The sequence below is a fragment of the Eleutherodactylus coqui genome, chromosome 7 (assembly GCF_035609145.1).
Source record: "Eleutherodactylus coqui strain aEleCoq1 chromosome 7, aEleCoq1.hap1, whole genome shotgun sequence".
NCBI lineage: Eukaryota > Metazoa > Chordata > Amphibia > Anura > Eleutherodactylidae > Eleutherodactylus > Eleutherodactylus coqui.
Genome location: NC_089843.1, coordinates 229,153,708 through 229,179,178, shown reverse-complemented (window position 1 = coordinate 229,179,178; position 25,471 = coordinate 229,153,708). Strand labels below are relative to the sequence as shown.

Here is a 25,471-nt window from a genome sequence, read left to right as displayed (position 1 = left end):
AGCCTTGATGCATTATGGTAACTTGACCTCAATGGCTAGATATCGTCTTTCTAATATGCCTGGAATTTGAAACCATCTCATTGAGACAATTTGGCACGGATGGGGAGGACTTGTAGGGCATGTTGCATCGTTTCACACTTTTTTTTTTTTCTCCCTTAACTAATGGTAAAACACTAAAAGTAAAAATATTATTTTCTCAAGATTCCCCTTTGCCCCCAAATTAGAGACCTATATCATTATTAAACCCTGATTTATACTTTTTTTTTTGTTTTTAATGGTATACTGTATTCTAAAACTTTACTTTTACAATATATAACTAGCAATTATTAGGAAATTATATTGTATCAGTGTTTCTGGTGGTGCAGTGCACCTCACAGCTCTGTTACATGCACATCACACACAAAGCTCTGTTGCATGCACATCACACAGACAGCTCTGGTACATGGGCGCAACACAGACAGCTCTGCTATATTACATGCGCGGCACAGACACAACTCTGCTACATAGATTCTTTGTTGGCCTATGCTGGTGTAGGATGTGTGATGACGTCACTGTCATGTGACCCCGGACTCCTCCAACACAGGTGACTGATCACATGATGGTGACATAATCACAGCTCCTGTGAGCACACAGCTGCTGGCGGGCTGTGTTTTTCATATGCTTTAGGACCAGCGATGATGTCACTGTCATGTGATCAGGGGTGGAGCTAAGTGGCTGATCACACAATGGTGACATCATGAAAGGACCTGTGAGCTCACAGCTATCATGCTATGCATGTTTCATGCTGTAGGACCTACGATGACATCACCAGCATGTGATCAGGGGCGGAGCATGAGAAGCCCCATACACAAACGGACAAGTGGTTGTTAGTAGTTTAATACATAAAGATCAGGTGGGTTTTGCAGCTTCCATGAAGGGCCTGGATAACATTCATGGAACACCTAATATTCAGAACCTGCCAGCAGCTCTTTTAGCTTTTGACTTGCTCTGTTGGGACTGTATGATTTTTAAAGCGAGTTGGAATCCAGGGCCCGTGGCAGCTACAACATAACTATACTGTGACCCCACAGCTCACATGATTCTCCTTCTCTTCACGTACACCAATATCCATTAAGCTGGGTAGTAGCCAAGGTTGTCCAGTTTCATCGCCCCTTTCTGCATTAGCGATGGAACCTCTGGCTATCTGTGTGACGTCCTCACCAGCTCCGTTATGGTGGGGCAGCGTATTTCCTGTTCGCTAATTGTTCAGTGTTTGAAATATCAGTATTTGAACTCTCAATCAGTGAATGAGGCGGCGCTGATTTTTATGCCGACTGAAACAATGAATGAGAATTCTCATTCAGTCATTTGTTCGCATCTTAAGCTAAACAATTATAGGCTTCGTTACAACCTATAGATGAAAGTGACAAGTCTGATGATGATAAAGGCTTTATTTAAGCCTAGATCACTAAGCTGCACTGTCACTACATATTAGTCTCACAGACTACGGGCGATAGTCATAGCATGATCAGAGTGATAAATCGCCCGCGGATCACGCTATGAGAAGCTTTCCATAGGCTAACTATGGAAAGCACAACCCGACATCTACAAGGGGAGAATTCTGACAGCAGCACTCAAATCCCCCCCAGTGAGATCGCAGGGAGCCATGCTTGTGTCATGGCAGTCAGGGGCCTTCTGAAAGGCCCCAGGGCTGTCTTGGCAGAATGCTTATCAAGCCATGCCTGTGGGGTGGCTTGAAAGGCTGCCTGCCCGACAGCAGTATGATGCAATGCTATGGCATTACATAATACTGCAGGAGCGATCAAAGCATCGCATGTTGTTGTCTCCTCTGGGGTGTATAGTAACGCTTTTAGGCTGGGTTCACACTGGGCGGATTCCGGGCAGAAATCTTGCGGTTTGGCAATTAGCCGCGGGTTTTGAAGCGGCCCGGCCGCTCGCTTTTTCGTTGCGGCCGGCAGTCCCATAGATGAAAGCGCAACGGAAGAATCAAAAAATGAACATGCTGCGGCCGGTGAATCCGTGCACAGTGCAGGCTTTGCCGCTGCAGATTCGATGTCCCGCGTGGACAAGATTTCTGAGAAATCTCGTCCACATGGCTGGCTAATCCCGGGATTAGCAGCCGCACGCGGATTTGCTGCGGCGCAATTCTGGACAGAATTCCCGCGGCAATTCCGCCCAGTGTGAGCCCAGCCTAAAACTCTAAAAACACGGATTACAAGAAATGGCTTGTTTAGAACTTAAGTCGTATGTCGGCTGGTGTTTTCACGGCCGGACGATATACGACTCCATCTGAGCAGTCGTGTCGCCCCCCCCCCTTCCCTCCCACTCACTGACTCTCTGCGTCTCTCCACCCCTTCAAGCAGTTTGCAATGGGAGTGGGCGGGACAAGGGCAGAGCTAAGCTCCCACCCGCTCCCCAACCCTTGTCTATAGCCAGCAATGGAAGTGGGCGGTACAGGGCAGAGCTTAGCTCCGCCCCATCCCGCACCCTCCCATTGCAAATGCTGGAGGGGAGAGGCAGAGAGCGGGGAGAGGGAGGGAAGGGGGGGAACTGCTTAGATGGAAGCAGATATCTGCCGGCCGTGAAAACCCAACCGATATCCGCTCGTCCTAATAAACCCTTATACTATGATGAAAGACATGCATAACTGTTTAGGTACCTGTAGTTTGGTGCATGGGTGTTCTTGTCTTCAGGAACTTTCTGTGATTGTTTCAACTCATTGTTGAAAGTCCATCATATTACCCCGTCTTTTTTCCTTTCTTTTTGTATTTTTCTTAATTTTAGGGTGATTAGCATGACAAAATATTAATCTAGTTTACTACAATTTAGATATCACTTTCTTAGTATTCTTTTGTTGGCATGTTTTAGAATTTTATTACCCTCGAGGGTTTATTCTAAACCGTTGTTTGTGTGTTTTTTACTTTTTATTGAACATATTCACAATACGGCTAGGTTCCCCATTCTGGGAGCAGGTGACTGCGCAGAGTCTGTTCACATTTTAAAATGTTGGAATTGCATTTTGAGTCCCAGAGAAACAGAGGGCATAACTGAAGGGTAATCAGAAAGAAATAGATGTAACCCTGGGAATGATCCATACACGAGACCAGGGACTGAAAAAGGGACTATCCTGAATAGTTAAACCAGATATGGTTGAAAAAGGTATATAAATGGCAAAACCAGGGTATAAATATGAAGATAAATCAACTAGAGCTGCACATCTAGACATTTTGTTTATAATATTAATCAATTTTTTTAAAGCTATGAATCTTCTTAATTTTAGCTAATTTCTTGGGAAATGGCTAAAAGCCCAGTTACACGCAAAGATAATTGTTCAAAACATAGGTTTTGAGTTAATGGACACTAATGTCCATTAGCAGCTTATCACCTTCATTTGCATGTAAATGAGCCTCCAGGAGCTGTATGCAGAGAACAGAAGTTGGTCTACCTCTGTGAAGTCAGCACTGCATCTTTCAAAAAATTTTTGGGAAATCCCGCAATTTTATAAGAGTTCTGGTTAGCACCCCAAGAGTTCTGAAGGAAACTCTTAATGCTCAAAGCTCTAGAACCCATATTTACAAAGTTTTCGCTGATTTAGTGATACATTTGTTTTTTTTATTTTTTTTGCTTAATTCGCTAGAACTATTTTTATGGGGTGGGGGGTCTGCATACAGCTCCTATGGCTGGCCAAGAGCTGCTTCAGGCTTTCTGCTGAATACAATGTAATCAGCGCTCCTTCGGAGAATACAGCACCATAGACAGCAAACACAGCATGCTGTCTGTTATCTTCTCTCCGGCTAAACTATGGATTTTATGCTTACCTGAAAATCATCCTTCAGCCGAAGAGTAATAGATGGGGAGCGTTTACACACAACAATTATCGCTCAAACAATGGCTTTTGAACAAAATTCGAGTGATAATCGTTGCTTGTAAATAGGTCTTAAAGGGGTTGTCCCACAAAAGCAAGTGAAGTTAAACACTTCTGTATGGCCATATAAATGCACTTTGTAATATACATCGTGCATTAAATATTGGCCATACAGAAGTTATATACGTGTCCCCCCCCCCCTGGTGTTGGCGTCCCCGTCTCCATGGTGCCGACCCTTATACAAACATATGCAAACATGGGAAAGGGAGTTGGGGCCCATCCCAGAGAAAGTGATGCGCAGAAGACCTGTGCGGCGCGAGCATGCCGGAGCGGCCCCATTCAATGGGACAGAAGAGGCAGACTGCGCAAGCGCGTCTAATCGAGGCAGAAGAAAGCTTCGGTCAGCGCCATAGAGACGGGGACGCCAACACCGGGGGGGGGGGGGGGGGGTGTAGGTATATAACCTCTGTATGGCCAATATTTATTGCACGATGTATATTACAAAGTGCATTTATATGGCCATACAGAAGTGTTTAACTTCACTTGCTTTTGCGGGACAACCCCTTTAAGGACTTCTAGCTGACAATAGCTCACTTAGCTGCTGCTTTATACATAAGCTGACAATTGTAAGGGCTTTTTAGGCAAGCCTATTATATCAGCATTTAGCAATGCAGACCAAGGGGAAAGCTGAATCTCGACTCCAAGCTTGGAGCTTAAGAGCCTATTAACTCTCTTCCAGTGTGCTTGAGCTGCTGGGCAAAACCATAGTGTGCACTAGGCTCCCTTTGCCTCCACAGTTGCAGTAGCAGGTATCCAAGTTGGAGGGATACATTTTAGAAAGCCTCTTTAGGGTGAGAAACCAATGAGTTAGGATCTTGTAGGAGGCCGCTTTAATGCTGCTGGAGAGCGACAGAACTGATATTAAATATCTATTGCCAGGATCCTTTTCTCTGGGATGGGCCCCAACTCGCTTTCCCATGTTTGCATATGTGAGGTAGGACCTACAAAGATGGAAGACCTAAATTGGTTATACAAGTTGGAAATGGCACCTCTACCACTAGGGAAGTTACGGCAAAAACTTCATACTCAGGCCTTTATGTATATAATTGGAGGAGGAGAAGTGATGGAGTTGGATGTGCCTAAAGTATTCCCCTAAGTAGGGTAGCCAGTTCTTGCCTTAAGATCTCAAAAGGAATTATTTTATTGGAGCTTGGCAATTGTGGTTAGTCCTGCCTGAGACCACCACCGGGGGTCCAGGAGAGAAATTGGGATTCAATAAGAAAGGTTGTATTGGAGACTAAGATGAAATTGGGTTCTGTTTATTTCAGCATGACTGCCATAGTGAAGGGGCGTGTTGGACTATTTAGTTTGGGATGGCTGATATATGGTTGTCCAGAGATGGAGATCACATCAACATCCTATGAAGAGCTGAAGAGAGGTTATGAGGGACTCGAATAAGACCCATTTAATTGTTAAGGGGGCGCAATTGCATGCTGCGGTTTGCGTAATCTGCGCAGCCTGATAATACAATTTGAATTTAAGGAGGCTTAAGCCGCCACTACAGGATCTACACAACCCTGTTTTGGAGACTTGAGCTTTGCAGCCTACCCAGTTAAATTTATAAATGAGCCGCTGGGTCCGCTCTAATGATTTGTTAGGAACCTTTATAGAGGGAGCTCTGAAGAGAGAGGTCAGTTTTGGCAAAATTGCAATCCCGATCGCAGTTAGGCGTCCTAACCATGAAATATCATACTTTGAGCAATCCTTGTGTTTGTACTGGTTTTATGGGTTAAGAATAATATAACGCTTCAGTCCTATACGTTATTCATCCTGGGCAATGCGTTTTTATCAGTTGTGAATTGAGCTACTATGATAACATTTTTGTTCAGAAATGTATAAATTTTTTTTTTATTTTATTTTTTTAATGTTCAGTGGCATGCTCCTAGAGTTTAATACCTTGGTTGGTTCTACATAAATTATACTAGTAATTAGGATATTATAGTACCAGTGTTTCTAGTTGTCATTGTGCCACACAGCTCTGTTACACACACACACACACACACACACACACACACACACACACACACACACACACACACACTCTGCTATGTAGCTTTCACATATAAGTGGCATGTGATTTACAAACTTCATCTGGTGGTTGAGGTGACGTCGCTGCTTGCCGCTGTTTCATGTAAGCTGCATTAGCTTCACGGAAGCATTGAACCCTCTGTGGTGACATGTTTGCACGAGAGCGATGGTTTGTTCCAACACTGGACAACAGTTGACGATTAGATGAAGGCTGGACTGGTGTTGGCGGCATTAGCACTTGAGATGACATGATATCACATTCAGGAGATGTGAAGATAGTGGTGAAGGACTATGCTTCACTGTTGGTCAATAGGCACAGCCAGTTATGTATGTGTACATTTGTGAGGTGTCATTTATCGGAGTGTCTACTCAGGTGTCCAGCTGTCTGACAACAAACTGTCAGACTGAGTACTGCTGTAGCCATAGCAACTGATGCTGCGGGGTTTGTGGGGGATGTAGTTCATCCAAAATCCCTCATTCATCTCAGAGCCCATGTGATCACATGACACTGAGATCATCACAGGTCCTGTCAGCAGACAGGCCATGTATGTGTAAATTTATGAGGTGTCATTTATTGGAGTATATAAACTGCCAGACTGAATACTGCTGTATCCATAGCAACTGAGGCCGCAGGGGTTTGTGGGGGGTGTAGTCTGCCCATAATCCCTCATTCACTACCCAGGGAGGATAAAGGACCTATGATGAAGTCATATGATCAAGGGGCTGAGCTAAGAGATGGTGCTCTCAGGCTATGCATGTAACTCGCACTCGGACTGTCAAGTGGTCGTTAGCACTTTGTTTTACATTGAGACTTCTTTTCAACGCCTTAATCCTTTTTTTTTTTACATTTAGTATTTGAAAGTTTTCATTGTTTTGTGTTTTTATTTTCCCTTTTTGTCACTATTTGTTTTTGTATATCATTTGTGTTTTGATATATAGTTTCATTATCTGGCTGTCTGAGGAAGAGGTATTTACTTTGAAACGCGTTACAAGCTGCTTTAAATGAAGCCTTCACTATCCCCGAGCATCTGGACACTCATCTATAGGTTGTGCCCAAGACTTAGCCCGGTCTCACATGACTACGTTTCTGTTGATGAATCTGCAATCGTCGCCCGCGTGGACCATACGTGGTATTCCACGCCTATTGAAGGGCTAGAACGTTTGCATGTCCGCTCAGATGAGCGAATAGTAATTGCAGTTTCTGCAAGCGGGTTTAAAATGGCAGCATGTTCTATTTTTGTGTGGACTCTATGCGGGCGGCCTCCAAAATATATGCAGCACGTTTCGTCGTGTTCTCACGCCTTTATGATGCTTGATATCTTTTATTCTGTATTGTACACTTTTAGTCTGTTGCATGTGTTTTATGCAGTATTGAAATACCTTGTGGTTGAGCCCGCCGGACTATCGGCTAGCTCCTGGACCTTCAGGGATGCAGTTTTCTTTCTATTGATTACCCTGCAAAATCCCTCTACAACGGATTACTATCGTCTCATTATTTAACGTTTCACTACAACTTCACCACGGGACGAGCGCACTAGGAGTTTTCTATTACTCTCTACTTGCCTCAATCCCTTTAGTCTGTTCTCCATCACAATGTAGCCAATTTGATGTTTGGTGGGTTTTATATCCTAAAATCAAGGATTATACTTTTAGTTTGTTTTTTTTTCTTTAACCCCCTTCTCAATATCTATAGTAGACTTGATCCTTCTTATCAGCCACCATTTACTTATGTGGCAGCTTGTCTCCTCCATTGGTCACAGATCATGCTCCTACTAGGCACCAGTTTTTGTCACGTTAACTATTCCTAAAACATTAAAGTGTTTTCAACAATGGAAAATTAAAGGGGTTTTTCAGGGAAATAATATTGCTGACCTATCCTCAGGATAGGTTATCCATAGTTGATCGGTTGAGGTGTGTCGCTCGGGATGCTGTCAGCGCCGCAGATACAGAGGTCGGAGCGGAAGTCTCCACGCCAACTTCCTAGTAGTGGCCAGCGCTCGTAACTGCAGGCACGGCGCTCATTGAAATCAGTCAGCTCAGACCTCTGTGTATTTGCAGTGCTGATAGCATGCGCCCGCTCAGCTGATCAGTCGGGGTCCCGAGTGACGGACCCCAGCCAATCAACTATGGATGACCTATCCTGATGATAGGCCATCAATAGTATTTCCCTGGAAAACCATTTTAATGACAATTTACTTCAGGCTACTATTTAAATGGCTGCTCACAAGGATTCCATACAGAATTTCCTGCGAGACCCATGCCCCTGACGACACATCTTGACTGTTGCAATGAGCGTCCCTTACATGTATTGTTCATGATGTGCTTATACAGCAGGCTTCTAGGTTAAAGAGAGAAAAGGGCACAACCGTCTCTAGACTCTTGATGCAAATTCATGGGACTGAGAACATTTTACTGTTTGACTTCCAAGTCCTCGTTCCTTTGCAGAATTAACTCATACGAGGGATCCCTTTCACTCTCTTATTGCTCAATGTTACACTAGGCACAGGGGTAAGTTGCATTGCTGCATCTACCAGGCATCCTACAAATATGGTGAACCATCACCTCGGTTATTATATTGTAGACTACAGGCAACATGTATTCCGAAGCTGTGTTCTACACCAAGCTCTAATATCCATGACCCAAACCTTATTACGCATGCTTGCCAACATGCATTGGCTGTGGAGACTCTTTAGCAGGAAGTTCTGATTACATCATCAAAACAATCCTCCCTATATTATCTCCAGAAAACTATATTAGAAGCAATTTTCAGAAAAGGAAGTCTTATAAGTTAGTAAACGTAACATTAGGCAAAAGCCTTGGCCCAAATGGTTTAACCCCTTAGTGACGGAGCTTTTTTGCTTTTTTCCATTTTTGTTTTTTCCTACTCCCTTTTAAAAAACCGTAGCTCCTTAATTTATCCATCGACGTCGCTGTATGTGGGCTTGTTTTTTGTGGGATGAGTTGTATTTTTCAATGGCACTATTTATTGTACCATATAATTTACTGAAAAACTTTTTAAAAATTCTTAGCGGAGAGAAATGGAAAATAAACGACATTCCACAATCTTTCGGTGCATCCTGTTTCTACGGCGCACAAACTGCAACAAAAACGACCTGATATTTTTATTCTATGGGTCAGCACGATTACTACGATACCAAACTTGTATAGTTTTTTGTTGTTTTTTTTTGCTGTAGTACTTTTATTTTTTTTTTAAGATATTTAATTTTTTTCAATTATTTTCTGCAGTCATTTTGTGCGCGCGATAACTTTTTTTATTTTTTCGTCGACGTAGTTGAGCAAGGGCTCATTTTTTGCGGGATGTCCTGTAGTTTCCGATAGTATCAATTTGGAATACATACGACTTTTTGATCGCTTTTTATTGCGTTTTTTCTGGGAGACAGGGTAACTAAAAAAGTGTATTTCTGGTATTCTTTATTTTTTTTTTTTTCAGACGACATTCACCGTGTGGGAAAAATAATGCTCTACTTTGATAGATCGGACTTTTACGGACGCGGCGATATCAAATACATTTTTATTTTATGATTTTGATTTTTTAATAATGGATATGGCAAAAGGGGGGTGATTTAAACTTTTATTACTTTTTTTTTATTTTATTTTTTTTAAACAATTAAAAAAACTTTATTGATTTATTTTTTTTACATTACTTTGAAGTCCCCCTGGGGGACTTTAACATGCGATGCTTTGATCGTTCCTGCAGTATTACGTAATGCTACAGCTATAGCTATATGCTAATGCTATTGATTTCTATTGGGCCACTCACACTTTAACTTGTGTGGAAAAAAAAGAAAAGTGACGTCAAGCACATCTTGGCGCATACTGAGAGCGTATACCCGCCAAGATAGTATATGGGGATTGACGGCACGCAGCAAGTACGTATGCTATTGCCGCTACTTACAGCTGTGTGAGCCTGACCTTAAGCCCCATTTACATACAAAGATGATCGCTCAAAATTAATTCAAAAGATAGGATAAGTGACCCTTTGAGCGATCATTTTGCATAAGCTGCTAATGGGCACTAATGCCCATTAGCAGCTAACTGGCTTCATTTGCATGTAAATAAATGTCCCTGAGCTGTATGCAGAGAACAGCAGGTGGTCTGTTATCTGCATACACAGGCCCTTTGTTCTACTGCAGGACTGCAGCTGAATACAATGTTATCAGCGCTCCCGTCGAGAATCACAGAGTTCGGTCCCGCTATCAGCTCTCCGGCGAACGATTGTTTTTTAAACTCAACTAAAAAACATTGTTCGGACGAAAAGCAAACTATGGTAGCATTTACACACAAGACATTGTTTGAGCAATAATCGTTGCATGTAAATAGGGTTTTAGAGAATGAAATGCTGAACAACTGATTTTAATTCTCCATCATGGCGTTTAGTTTTGTCTCATGTTGAGCTTTTTGTCTGTGATGTGTATGTACTGTGTTTTCACCCACAGTACTGTATGCTGCAGTGAAAACCTAAATCCTATAATGAAGAGCATCTTATAATTTTAACCTGTGCCAAAATGTGTGACCTGAACACGTCCCGCTGTCTGTCCACACCTCTCCCTCCAATGCTGCTGTTCTGGACGACATCCATTAACCCCATGAGTGGCGGGTTTCCTACCCCCCTGTCGTACCCACCAGGGCAGGTTCTTTAAATGGTCTAATCATTTAATTTCAACTAATTTTGAAGTCGCGTTCCAAGAGCCATAACTTTTTCATTTTTCCATTGACACGGCCATATGAGGGCTTGTTTTTTGCGGGACAAGTTGTACTTTTTGTTGGCATCATTTTTGGGTATATATAATGTATTGCATAACTTTTGTAAAAATAATTTGTAGGGAGATTGGGGGAAAAAAAGAAATTCTGCCATTTATTTTTTTGATTTCATTTTTATGGCGTTCAGCGTGCAGAATAATGAATGTGATAACATTATTCTCTGAGTCGGCACGATCCCAGCGATAACAAGTTTATACAGTTTTTTATGTTTTGCTATTTTTGTACATTTAAAACCTTTTTTTTTCTTAAATGTTTTCTTTTGTGTCGCCACATTCCAAGAGCCGTGTTCACTTTATTTTTCCATTGCCAGAGCTCTAGAAGGCCGTGTTTTTTCAGGATGAACTCCAGTCTGCATTTATCTAACTTTTTTGGAACATGTAAAATTTTGATTGCTTTTTATTCCATTTTTTTCTAGTGGCAAGATTAACAAAATCTGTAATTCTGGCATGTTTTTCATTTTTATTTTTCACTGCATTCTCTGAGCAATATTAATAATATATTAAAGTAATTCTACAGGCTGGTACGATTATACGAATACCAAATTGTAATAGTTTTTTTTTCTTTTTCACGACTTTTTCACACTTTATGACTTTTTTTTTTTAAAGTTTAAATCACCCTTCTTTTGCCATATCTATAATAAAAAATCTAAATCATAAAAGAAAAATACATATTTGATATCGCCACGTCCATAAAAGTCCGATCTATCAAAGTATCGCATTATTTACCCCACACGGTATACGTAGTCCGAAAAAAAAAGACTCCACAAATTCACTTTTTGAGTGCCCTGTCTCCAAAAAAAAAGGAATAAAAAGCTATCAAAAAGTCGTATGTATTCCGGATTAGCACCAACGTAAACTACAGGACATCCCGCAAAAAATGATCCCTTGCTCAACTATGTCGACGGAAAAATAAAAAAGTTATTACGCGCAGAAGATGCAGCAGAAAATAATTTTAAAAAATTAAAGGGGTTGTCCCGAGGCAGCAAGTGGGTCTGTACACTTCTGCATGGCCATAATAATGCACTTTGTAATGTACATTGTGCATTAATTATGAGCCATGCAGAAGTTATAAAAAGTTTTATACTTACCTGTTCCGTTGCTGGCGTCCTCGTCTCCATGGTGCCGACTAATTTTCGCCCTCCGATGGCCAAATTAGCCGCGCTTGCGCAGTCCGGGTCTTCTGCAGTCTTCTATGGGGCTCCGTGTAGCTCCGCCCCGTCACGTGCCGATTCCAGCCAATCAGGAGGCTGGAATCGGCAGTGGACCGCACAGAAGAGCTGCGGTCCACGGAGGAAGAGGCCATCTTCAGCGGTGAGTAGAGAAGTCACCGGAGCGCGGGGATTAAGGTAAGCGCTCCGGTGAGCTTTCTTTACCTCCCTGCATCGGGGTTGTCTCGCGCCGAACGGGGGGGGGGGTTGAAAAAAAAAAAAACCCGTTTCGGCGCGGGACAACCCCTTTAAATGTCTTTAAAAAAAAATAAAAATACAAGTTTGGTATTGTAGTAATCGTACTGACCCGTAGAATAAAGTTATCGTGTCGTTTTTGTAGCAGTTTTTGCGCCGTAGAAACAAGACGCACTGAAAGATGGCGGAATGTCATCTTTTTTTTTCATTTTACTCCACTTAGAATCTTGTAAAAGTTTTTCAGTAGATTATATGGTACATTAAATAGCACCATTGAAAAATACAACTTGTCCCGCAAAAAACAAGCCCTCATAGAGTGACGTCGATGGATAAATAAAGGAGTTATGATTTTTTTTAAACTGGGGAGGAAAAAAGAAGTGAGGGGGGAGAAAAAAAGGATCCATGTCATTAAGGGGTTAAATAAAGTACTAACTTCCTTCTCTGGGTTATTATGACGCACTGATACCACATGTGTAATTTTACTTTTACTTTTAATTTTTTACAAAGTAAAGGGAGACAAGTGTTTTTGTTTTTATTTTTTTTAATTTTTTTTTTGTACCTTTTAGGGGATTTCCTCAGACTCATCAGGACCCCCTGATCACATTCCGGGGGTCCGATGGTGACAGCCCTTTACATGCTGCAGTCACATAGACTGCAGCATGTAAAGGGTTAACACAGAAGAGATGGGAGGTTTTCTCTGATCTCTGCTGTAAGAGCTAGTGCTCTCCCTGCCACAGAGACCATTGGCTGACTTCTGACAAGCCGATGGTCTCTATGGCAACCTGTAAACAAACCAGCGCAAGAGTTTGAATTCGGAAGCGGGAGATTGCCAGCAGATTGGCACTGTTCTCTGTGGGACTGTGCAGGCAGAGCACAATGGCCCACCTTGTGGGACTGTGCAGGCAGAGCACAATGGCCCACCTTGTGGGACTGTGCAGGCAGAGCACAATGGCCCACCTTGTGGGACTGTGCAGGCAGAGCACAATGGCCCACCTTGTGGGACTGTGCAGGCAGAGCACAATGGCCCACCTTGTGGGACTGTGCAGGCAGAGCACAATGGCCCACCTTGTGGGACTGTGCAGGCAGAGCACAATGGCCCACCTTGTGGGACTGTGCAGGCAGAGCACAATGGCCCACCTTGTGGGACTGTGCAGGCAGAGCACAATGGCCCACCTTGTGGGACTGTGCAGGCAGAGCACAATGGCCCACCTTGTGGGACTGTGCAGGCAGAGCACAATGGCCCACCTTGTGGGACTGTGCAGGCAGAGCACAATGGCCCACCTTGTGGGACTGTGCAGGCAGAGCACAATGGCCCACCTTGTGGGACTGTGCAGGCAGAGCACAATGGCCCAGCTTGTGGGACTGTGCTCTGCAGCTCCCATAGTGATACATAGGCGTAACTATAGAGGATGCAGGGGATGCGGTTGCACCCGGGCCCAGGAGCCTTAGGGGGCCCATAAGGCCTCTCTTATGCTTATAGGGAGCCCTGTACTATGAATATAGCATTATAGTTGGGGGCCCTGTTACAAGTTGTGCATCAGGCCCCGGGAGCTTCAAGTTGCACCTCTGTCCGGGCTATATCGCTATGGGCAGTGGAGCTCCTCCCGGAAAATTTCCGGGCGTGCCACTCAAGGGTGTTAATCACTAACCCTGCTTCTAAGCAAAAATGTAACTTCCCGTTAACGGACCAATGACTATAAATGGGATACAATGTTGGGCTTGTGCTTTCTTTATGCAGTTCGGTGTGCAAGCGTTATCTGACTGAAGACAATACAAGGTCGCTGTGCGTTGCTTTGGGGATGCCGTTGCCTGTGGAGGGGTAACACAAACCTATTCTAACCTCTTACTGGTACTTGTGCACGTGACTGTAGATGCTCGCTAAAGAGCCTCCAGCAAAAACACATTTTTCCATAACTGCCCCCTTTACTTTGTGATATGAGGTCCGTGCCATCTCATCATACAGGAAGCCCTCATGACTGACCTGCTAACAATAAGTAAGTCTCAGGTGGTCAGAATGAGATCACATGACCCAGCGGAGGAGGCAGGGACCGCAGGAGCTTTCAGCTAGAAAGTAATGACTAAGCGAGGTAATACTAGCTGACTTGTATGACCTGCAAGATAAGTTACATAACGAATGGGAGAAAAAATCACTGGAATGGGCCTTCAAGATGCATTTAGAATTTTTTTTATTTTGTGTAAATCCATCACAATATCGTCAAGCCCCGCTGTGAGGAGTCCTGTTCTGCAGCTCATCCCCTGCAGGCTGATTGCTCTGCAGCTCATCCCCTGCAGGCTGATTGCTCTACACTCTGTGTCCTGCAGTTAATGGATCGGCTTCATGTCAACGGTCATAAAAAAAATGGCTTTTTTGCATATAGTAACCAATCTCAGAGCAACTTTTATTTCGTATTCTGCTCCCTGAAATGAAAGCTGCTGTGATTGGTCGCTATGGTAAAGAAAGTCTGTTTTTATTCTTTTATCACGGTTGACCTAAAGTTGCCCCATTAACTGCAGGACACAGAGTGTTGTCAGAGTGTTGGTCATGTGACCTGAAGGCCAGAAGAAAAGTGCAGATTAGGCTGCCTGTTCACAGGCCCTATTGAATTGCGTTCCCCGCGGCGATGAGCGTTGCTATGGAAAGCACAGCCCCTCTGTCCGCGGGCGGCAAATCGCAGCATGCTGTGAATTGCCGTGATTCTCCACGGTCAGCCTATCTGTCAGATCCGTCTGCTGGCTCCTGCTCCCGGGCGGCGGCTCCTGTGGTGGAGATCCGCTGCGGGATCCCGCAAGGCCCGTGGACAGGCAGCCTTATACAGCCTGGAGGGGATGAGCCACAGAACTGGATTCTTTACAGCAGAGATCAAGGATATTGTCATGTAATTCCCCAAAGTTAAACAAAAATAAAAACCGCAGACAGATGCTTGAGCGCACATGGCTACAACTAGAGATGCAACACGTATTTAGTTACATCGTAATGTAAATATATGGAGGATTCGACTACAAATGAAGTTGGCTGAGAGATTTTATGAATTGTTCGTACTTTACTTTTATTCCTGTAAGGCCGGGCTCACACGGGCGGACATGGCTTTAAGATTCCACGATCGCTGTCTGTGCGGTAGATCTGTGATGGAACGCTGGCATTGAAAGACATGCATTTTCAGTTTTTCGTTCACACTCGCAGATACGAATTATGTATTCCACGAGTGGAAGAAAAGTTACAGCGTGCTCCGTTCTGCTGCGGAATCTGCGTTGACGGCCTCCAATGATGCTCATACACGAAATAAAACAAACTGTCATTTGCAATGCAGAAATAGCAGGTACACAGGGTCATCGGCCGGGCTCACAGCCGGAATCCATTGTGGACCTCTCGTATGCAGAATCCAGTCCACCCGTGTGAGCCCAGCCTAATTACACGTAATAACTGTACAGAACACTTCCTGTATATCCAAAGCTACATCTAAGGCTAAAGGAAAGAAGGTTTCTACACCGACAGAGAAGGGGGTTCTTAAGGCCGCCTGCAGACGAGCGGAAATCCCGCCGCGGGATTTCCGCCGCTGAAAGTCTGCATAGGAGTGCATTACAATACGCACTCCTATGCAGACGGCCGCGGTTTGGCCGCGCGAAATTTCGCGCGGCAAACAAACCGCAGCATGTTCTAATTTTGTGCGGGGCACGCACTCACCTGGCCGCCGGCTCCGGTCTGCGCATGCGCCGGCTGCGCGGCAGCCGGCACATCAAAGAGCCGGGGGCCGCCAGGCGCGGGTGAGTACGCGCTCGTCCCTGCAGGCTCTCGGGTCGGATCGCGCGGCGAGATTTCTCGCTGCCGGATCCGACCCGCTCGTCTGCAGGCGGCCTTTTTCGGCCGCCTGCACACGAGCGTTCCGGATTCCGCTAGCGGATTTTCACGCGCGTATTGTACCTAAATGTGCTTGCGGATGCGTGAAAAATCACACACGGATATACGCGGATGTGTTGCAGAAAAAACGCGCAGAAAAACCAGCAGACACCCCTTATTGTAAACCCAACCCCTAGAGAACTGCCCATTCCTTGGAAAACAGCTTAAAAACCAACACCCAGACTCTGTTTTGTCCCTCTTGCTTGTGCGAGCACCGTTAAATTATTGATGTCTTTGTGGGCATGGTTGATCCATGTAACTTTTTTCGGGCGCTTCTCCAGCGTGACTTTATTTTAGTCACTGCAAAAAAATTCACAAGAGGAATTCATTACTACAGATTTTGCATTCTTACATCCTGCATTGGCAAGAAATACTACCTATCTCCCTCTACACATTGCGGGTGTCTGCTGAACAAGGCCATTAACCCAATAAATGCCGCTTCAGTGGCACCAGTGGAAAATACAACTGTTCCCGCAAAAAACAAACAGGGAGGGCTTAGTAACTTGGGTGCATCCTGGCGGCTGATGCACCCGTCTTCCTGCACAAGACGGCCGCAATGCAGGATGGACGTCTTTCCACAGAGCTGGAGGAAAGAACACAAATCCGGCAATGGAGCCGGTCATGTGCTCTTTTTTGCCAGCGTTGGGGAGAGTCGTCCGTCCTGCAGTGTGACCGTTTTGGTATCGCTGCATCCGTAAAAGTCTGATCTATCAAAGTAATGTATGATTTACCCTGCACGGTGAATGTGGTAAAAAAAAATAAAGAAACTACGCCCGAAATGCACTTTTTCGGTCACCCTACTTCCGAGAAAAAATGTAATAAAAGGCGATCAAAAAGTCAACTGTGTGCGAAAATGGTACCAGCAGAAACATCAGGACATACCGCACAAAATGAGCCCTCACACAACTATGTCGCCAAAGAAATAAAGTTATTGCACGCAAAAAATGGACACAGAAAATTAATTTAAAAAAATTAAATATCTTAAAAAAAAAAAAAATTGCAAGTACTACAGCAAAGAAAATCCTATATAAGTTTGGTAACGTAGTAATCGTACTGACCCATAGAATAAAAATATCAGGTCGTTTTTGTTGCACTTTGCGCACTGCAAAAACAGGACAACCGAAAGATGGTGGAAAGTATTTTTTTTTTCTCTCCGGTTTACAATTTTTTAAAGGTTTTTCAGTAAATCATATGGTACAATAAATAGTGCCATTGCAAAATACGACTGATCCTGCAAAAAAACAAGCCCTTATACAGCGACGTCGATGGATAAATAAAGGAACTACGATTTTTTTAGGGAGTAGGGGGAAAAAAAAGGAAAAAAGCAAAAAAGCTCCGTCACTAAGGGGTTAAAAGTGGGGATGGAAAAAAGCACAATAAAAACCAAAGTAAAACTGCTTGGCCACTAAGGGGTTAAAATGAAAAAAAAAGGACATTTGACGCAATAGCGAATAATCACGCAAGTTCTTCTTTTCCGCTTCTATTGCGTTCGTCCAGGCATCCCCATAAACCTGAGCGGAGAGTTGAAGCCAGGATTGTTCCTTTGCTAGGGAAGTCCTGCATAATTGCGTCAAGTTTGCCCATGTCGATCATTATTCGTTACGCCTGATGGCTGATGGCTGCAGGCTGCTGTCTGGTGGATGAGGTGATTGGAAGGGCAGTGCTGCTGCTTAAATTTGCCTGTGAAGCTCTGTGCTGTGTGTTGGGATGCCTCCTACCATGCCTACTTCCTGTAGTCATAGCAACCAGTGACTCCATCCGCAGCTGCACTGTGGATGTACTGCGTGAAAAAACGCACCCATTCACTTGTATTGGAGGCTTCACGCGCAGAATCCGACCAAAATTAGAACAGGTCGCAGATTTTTTCAAGCGCGTGAAAAAACGCGATACAAATCCGTCCGTCTGGGGACAACTGCGGATCCTCATAGGAGTATATTGGCTGCGGTCTGGGGCGGACAATGTGCATAAAATAACGTGCTAGAAATTCCGTTCGTGTGCAGGCACCTAAATAAGGAAAATTGGCTTCTAGTTCAGTTTCCACTTGGAAATTCATGGCTGAGCTGTGGTTTTCTGCCACAGATTTGCAATTATCGCAGATTCACATGCTGATTCAGCACTTTTCAATGAGGCAACTCTACATGTCTATTTCCCGATGTAAAGTCCTTAATGAGTAACCTGGTACTATGGTTTATTTCTCTTTCTGTACACTGGAATAATCTGCACTATATAAACTACAGTGCAGATTTGCATAACAATGCATTCCCCACGTTTGTTACACATTTCACCACAAATTTGATGCGGAATCCATGCAGGTTCTCCTTTAAATCCGACACAAAAGTTTTGTGATCTTTATAGGCCGGATTTATGAGCTAACCTGCCGTATCTGTGCTGCATTTTGCGACTTTAAGAAAACTTCAGTTAGATGATAGATACTTGTCAACACTCTTACATGTAGAATATGATGAAGTACTAAAACACAAATCCATATCCCAAGCCATATTTGCAGATGCCTAAATTTATGTGTTTTTTTTTGGCCATTTCTAACTCTTCCATTAAGGGCGTTTTCTCATAGACTTTCCACTTCCATAGCATGTTTTAAATGGGGTTTACGTTTTTAATAAGTGGTAAAGACTAATTAATGTTTTAGTATTAATGAATATTCTGCATGCTTTGAGTTAAACATGCTTTTTGCATGTTGAATTAAATCCATAATTGTCTGATGTTCATTTTTACCAACAGAAGCAGAAACTCCAGTTCTGAGGAGGCGCCGCCGGTCCCCGTGCTTGATGAGATCTCTGCTTGAGCACAGGTGGGTCACCAATCCACTTCTTAGATTTGGTTCTGTTTTCACACCATGGTGATGATGCTGCTACAGAGTACACATGTGGGCCGCATTCCCACGAACGTATATCGGCTCGGTTTTCATGCCGAGCCGATATACGTCGTCCTCATCTGCAGCGGGCGCAGGGGGGGGGGGTGGAGGAGCCAGGAGCAGGAACTGAGCTCCCGCCCCCTCTCTGCCTCCTCTGCGCTATTTGCAATGGGGAGAGGTGGAGCGGGGGCGGGGCTAATTCCTCTGCATTTAGCCCCGCCCCCGTTCCACCTCTCCCCATTGCAAATAGTGCAGAGGGGCGGAGAGGAGGCAGAGAGGGGGCGGGAGCTCAGTTCCTGCTCCTGGCTCTTCCATCCTCCCCTCCCCCCTCTGCAGATGAGGGCGACGTATATCGGCTCGGCGTGAAAACCAAGCCGATATACGTTCGTGGGAATGCACCCTTAGGGTGTATTTTTTTTAACAGTGTTTTAGTCGTATTTTTTATTTATCTTTTTTTATTAACCATAGCCAGAAGTGGTTCCAGCAGGAAGGAAAAGTATTTGGTTGTGTTCATATCTGTTGCAGATCCCACATAAAATCCCGGGTGAATTAGGGCAGCATGCTGTGCTATTTTGTGCAAGAAAATGTCAGGCTGCATGACGGAAACCCAAAGGATCCCAATGCGATCAACTGGCCCATTGAATGCTGTTTGCGTCCATCGTAAGACTGTTCAATTTGTCTGTTCCTATGATGGAACAGGAAAACGGAATGATGAACGCAGATCTTCGGGCTTTGACTCAAAAAACTGCAGGAAAAACTTTGGCTTGCTATTCATAGAGGAATGCGCATCTTTCTGAATCACAGCAAAGGGCCTTTAAGACATCCAGAGTGTTCATGTCAGAAACCACCGTAAGGTCCCTTCTCCACGAGACGACCGTCAGGTGCAGAAGCGCAGACCGCCATACCTGTGATGATCGCTACTATATTTTTACACAGGAGCAATTATCGCTTAGTGACTTGAGGCGGAGCGGGTCGGGAATCGTTCCGGCCCACCCGCCTCCGTTCAAAGTAAACAGGCAGTCGTTCATAGATGAAGAACAGCCTGTTTACAGGCAGATTGGATCGTGCAGGCATCAATATAAAACGACTAACAACTAAGTATCCCTTGTTCAGATCGTACATTTACACTGGACGAAATTCATTCTGATTTCAAGTGAGAATCTGAGTGATCGTTCAGTATAAAAGGGCCATGAAATCTTGGCTCTGAAGGTGGGATTTCCTTCCTCTTGTCAAAATAATTTAGATGGAACTAAAAAAGAAGTTCCCCTTTGACTATTCTCTGAATGCTCCACACTTGGTACAATTATTAACCAGCCAGGAGACAAAAGAGCATACATCAAAGTCTGAAGCCCCGTTTACATGGAAAGATTATCGTTCAGTTAATCGTTCAAACAAATGAACCTGAACGATGATCATTAAGTTTAAACACGACCCGATGACTGGATGACCAGTGAGAATCGTGCGGCCGGAATAAACGCCAGCGCTGGTTCGCAATGTAAGACATTGAATAATAAGTCCCCAAATTGCACCTTTCTCAATGAAAATCGCGCAGTCTAATGGGGCTGTTCGAACGTGAAGAAGCTGGTGACGTCACCAGCTCTTTCCTTCTGATTAAAGTGTATTAAAAGAAAGGAGGCACAAATTTGGGCAGAATTCATTTGAACTAATATACTCTACTGTGCATGCCAGCTACTGGTAAGCACTAAATCAAGGCCATTTTCTGCTTACTAAGTATATTGTGCTGGCTAAGCAATACATTAATGGCATGTGATTTAACCCTTAGGTATGCCACAAAGCCTGACAATAAGGAGTTTTCTGATTATTTCTATAGTTTGGACTTCTGCACGCTCAAAACTATATAAAAGAAATGTACTCCTTCCAGTGCTAGGACGCCACTTCGCAGTCCAGCGCTGCAGCATGACAGGTTTACGGGACACCACCAGGCCGTTTGCCCAGGTGACATCACTTATGTTATCAGTGATGTTTCATAAGCCTGCCTCAGGGCTTCCACATTAGAAGCCCTAAGGCAGGCTTATGGAACATCACTGATGACATCCCTGCAGGCCTCCTATTTGCTGCAGCTGTCACATGGGCAAACAACCCACATGACCACTGCCTCTGATGTAAACAGAGGATTGGAGCAGCAGTGGGTGAATGAGTTTTTTTCGTTTATCCCCCACTGCTACCAATTTTTAAAAATGTCAGAAAACCCCTTTTAGTAGCTCTTTAAAATTGTCTTATCCGCTATCAAGGTCTAGTCATCCTTAACATTAAACTGGAATCATTCTGTCTCAAGAATTGGGTTCTTATAGTAGTTGGTAAAATAGTTGTGATTAATGTTTCGAGTCACTTCCAATAGTGTTACTGTATCCCATGGGTAGAGCGAGATCTTTGTATACGTTGCATGCTGACATTTTTCCATTGGTCGCACCCATTTTTCCATGTCTGGGAGATTTAAACATTATGGGGTGTAAAGCTTCTTTAAAACATGCTTGCGGTCACCTCTTTTAGGGCCTTGTGTGGTGCAGTGTTAAGGCAGCAGGTTGCGAGTTCAATCCCCTCATGGCTCAGGTAGCCGGCTCAAGGTAGACTCAGCCTTCTATCCTTCAGAGGTCGGTAAAATGAGTACGCTGCGGAATAAGTTGGCGCTATACAAATAACAAGTCCCCCTCCCTCCCCTCCTCACATTACAGCTAAACCCATGCTAAAATACGTCTCATAAGTAGCCGCAGTTCTTCTCTGTGGGACGCCTTCAATCCACATTGCTATCAGGAGACACCTTGGGTTTCATAGGTGAAAACATGGTATTGGCTCCCTCTGTGTAGAGTAATGTGTTATATTTTCAACTGTATCTAATATTTAGACTCTCAATTCCGATTGACATTAGGTTTAATGTGTTTTTTTGTTTTTTTTCTAGTTAACTGAGAGATTAAATATGGATCGAGGAAGAGGCCAAAGGGAGAGTTCAGGTATAAGCAGGAACATCTACCCGCAGCAGTACAGCTACCCTTCCACCCAGAATTTAGAGATACAAGAGCTGGCATCCAAGCGAGTTGACATTCAAAAAAAAAGGTTTTACTTGGATGTTAAGCAGAGCGCCCGCGGTCGTTTTTTAAAGATTGCAGAAGTTTGGATTGGTAGAGGGCGACAGGATAATATTAGAAAAAGCAAGTTGACGTTATCCCTATCTGTGGCTGCTGAATTAAAGGATTGTTTAGGAGATTTCATTGAGCACTATGCTCATCTGGGTCTTCGAAGCAGTCAGTCTCAAAGAAGTGAACATGGAAGTGAGAAAGAACATGATTCTAGAAGGAGGCCCCATCCAGCCTCCCCTTCAGGTTCTGTTGGATCAGAAGAACCGGCAACACACAGCGTTCTAAAAACTGAATATATCGAACGGGACAATAGGAAATATTACTTAGATCTTAAGGAGAACCAACGGGGCCGTTTTTTAAGGATTAGGCAAACCATGACCAGAGGACCTGGAATGATTGGTTATTTTGGTCAGAGTTTGGGTCAGGAGCAGACCATAGTTCTGCCAGCACAAGGTATGATTGAATTTAGAGATGCATTGGTTCAACTTATTGAAGATTATGGAGAAGGAGATATAGAAGAACGACGAGGTGGTGGAGATGAACCCCCCGAGCTTCCAGAAGGAACATCATTCCGCGTGGACAATAAGAGATTCTACTTTGATGTGGGCTCCAATCGTTATGGCATATTCTTGAGGGTAAGCGAGGTTAGACCACCCTATCGCAACACTATCACAGTCCCTTACAAAGTATGGACAAGATTTGGGGACAATTTTATCAAATATGAAGAGGAAATGAGAAAAATTTACAATAGCCATAAAGAAAAGAGAATGGATGCACGTGCGGACAGTAGCGAAGAGCAAGAGTGTCCCGAGTAGAGCAAATGCCAGAGAACACCTTACAAAAAGTTGAAGTCTTTTTATTGGAGACAAATTCTGTAGTCTTTTAGAAGATTTCCCTAAATTTTGTTTTTTTCATTTTTGTTCATTCCTTTTTTTAATTTTTTTAGCAGAGTATCAATGAACAGAAAAATCCTTTGAGTCTGGTGTCCATGTTTTAGTCTACAACACAAACGCTCTTTACCAGCCTCTGATAGAGCTGCTTCAATAATTTCAAGACTGTACAAGTGTTTTTTTGTTTTTTTGTTTTTTTTTGATCAGCACAAAGTTCAACCTTTTAAAATACCTTAGGTAAGGCTTGAATTGCACTATCGAAGCTACTTACATTATATCTATATTTCTACCTGCATAGATATATAGATATATATTATACACAGATATATATATATATAACCTTATCAACATTTTTTTTTTCTTTTTTTGTTTGGTTTTCAGATTGCTTTCAGCTCTGCCAAGCTTATATACAGGGCATTTATTACTGTGAATGTATATGAAAATGCATTTACACATTTGTAAAACTCTTGTTTTAGAGTTGCGGAATGTCTGTTGGATGCAGAATCCATCAGCGACAAAGAGACGAATGGTAGTCGACAGTGTTGTGTTACCTGTTTACACTGTTTACAGCCAAGGAATTTATACATCTCAAAAAACTGTTCAAGTGTCAACAAAACGGATGCACTGTAGCTGGGATTGGAAATCCATCCAGACGATGGCAGTTTGCATATGTAAAAGAGTAGAATTTATGCCTTTTAACAATATTCCCTCCTTCATGGCTATTTTATATAGAAATATATAGATTATGGTGCACCTCTGTATAGGCCTGTTGTACTATGACAAATTGTTTATATTGTAAGTCAAGGTAACTGACCTTCCTTCCCCCCGTGTGTGTGCGTGTGAGTGTCTGGTCACAACGATAAAGCTATTTCTGAATGTTAAAAAAAAAAAAAAAAAAAAAAAATTTAATCTTTTAGTTGAGTATTTGTGTTTTATGCAGCATCTCCTAGCAAAGAACATTTGTATGCTTTAACGAAGGAAAACAAAAAAAAACTAATGGAAAAACACCTTTTAACTCCACCTAGATAGAGGCGTAGGGTTCTAATTTCTGACAATGGACAATTGAACCATACCAAATCTGCCCTTATTTATGTATTGTTTTGCACAAGGGGTTGCTGACTTTGTATGTTGGGTGTGGAAGCACTGAAAAGTTTTATTTTTTATTTAAAGATAAAAAAAAATTCTATATATACATAAATATATATATGAACCATTAGTGTTTAATTATAAATTGTATGTATACCATAGTTATGCATGTTAAGCATATCTATAGAGTTATCTTTAGTAATGATTATAAGTGGGGTATACAGTAAGTATCACTTAACACTGTTGCTGCTAATCACAGTGCCTGTAGTAATGGAGAACATGTTCACACTGCTAATTCGGGGATGAATGTAACATCTAATGTTTTGGACCATAAATATCCTACAGTAACAAGAACTGGCATCGCCCATTATTATGTTTCCTGAACGGTAGTTCACGAATGCGGAGGGTAACACTACAGTTTGTCTGCACCAAAGCACGCCATTCTCTTGTCCTATTATATTAGATTACCTCTGTCAACTGCAAAGGAACTTTAAATATCCAATTGTTTTGCTTACTTTGGTAAGTCGTCGGTCATGTTTGCACTAAACTAGTGGAATTTTATTACCAATGTGTTTTGGCTTTTTTCCTTCCATTTTGCATTCCTTCCTGCATAGAACATTAACGGGGTATTCCCATCTTGGCCCTCTGTTTCCAACCACTAGTCGGAAGCTGCGCTATTTTGTTTCCACAGCTCTAATTCACGTCAATGAGCGCCATAGGAACAGTGCTGGGCTGAAGCTCTGCTGTTCTGTAGGCTCCGGCCCGGTTACTAGAGCAGCAGTTTCCCATCTCGGCTATGAAAGGTAGAGACAGGAATACCCTTCTAATGTTAAAAAGAAGAGAAAGTTTGATGATTAGTTTATATACTATATGAGATAAATTCTAGTATCTGCATTGTTGGGGCTTTTATTGACCATGATGATGCATTGACATATAAAGCGTGGACTGGATCGGATGACCTTTATTTCTAGATTGATGCAGTGTAGTTCCAACGTATAGGTAATGTATGAAAACTCTTATTTGTTTCATTACCAGCATCCTTTATTTCTTGACATGCTACAAATGTGACTGAGAAAATAATGGCGTACTTCCTGGCATGTTCTAGGGACTGATGAGGATTTATGAACTTTGACCCTTACAATTACTAAAATGAAATTTCCTCTGCACATGGGCATTGGCGCCTCATTTAAGTCCATGGGTGCTGTGGTAAAGGGGTTTTCCAGACAGTGCCTGCTGTCGCGGCTATCGTATCCCAGGGTCTGAGCGGAAGCTCTCATTGAAATCCATTCCAACCCTGATGTAGCCCGACAGTGACAATTGAGTGCTGTCTGGAAAACCCCTTTAACATTTAGCTCTGAGATCACCAAAGGGACATAGTGCTTGCATTTCTTTATTTGTGAGGCTCCCAGCTCTTGGGTCCCCACTAATAACTATTTGTGGCAAGTCTTATGAAATCTGAAGTTCCTTGAGGAAGGGACTTAAGGAATAATTTTCAA

The 25,471-nt window shown here is 43.2% G+C and overlaps 1 protein-coding gene across 2 annotated transcripts in view; it reads left to right on the top strand.

Moving 5' to 3' along the window:
- The window catches only part of PURG (purine rich element binding protein G), a 38,157-nt gene extending 13,618 nt beyond the window's left edge, over positions 1-24,539 (top strand). The window contains exons 2-4 of one of the 2 annotated variants that reach the window (XR_010785864.1): positions 18,772-18,841; positions 21,822-23,126; positions 23,271-24,539. Coding sequence is in view for 1 of the 2 variants with exons in the window: in XM_066574529.1 (XP_066430626.1) it covers positions 21,840-22,814 (975 nt within the window). In the remaining variant the exon portion in view is untranslated. Of the gene's footprint in view, positions 1-18,771; positions 18,842-21,821 lie in introns of both variants that reach the window. The other variant, XM_066574529.1, reaches the window with a different exon arrangement.
- Positions 24,540-25,471: the final 932 nt, after the last annotated feature.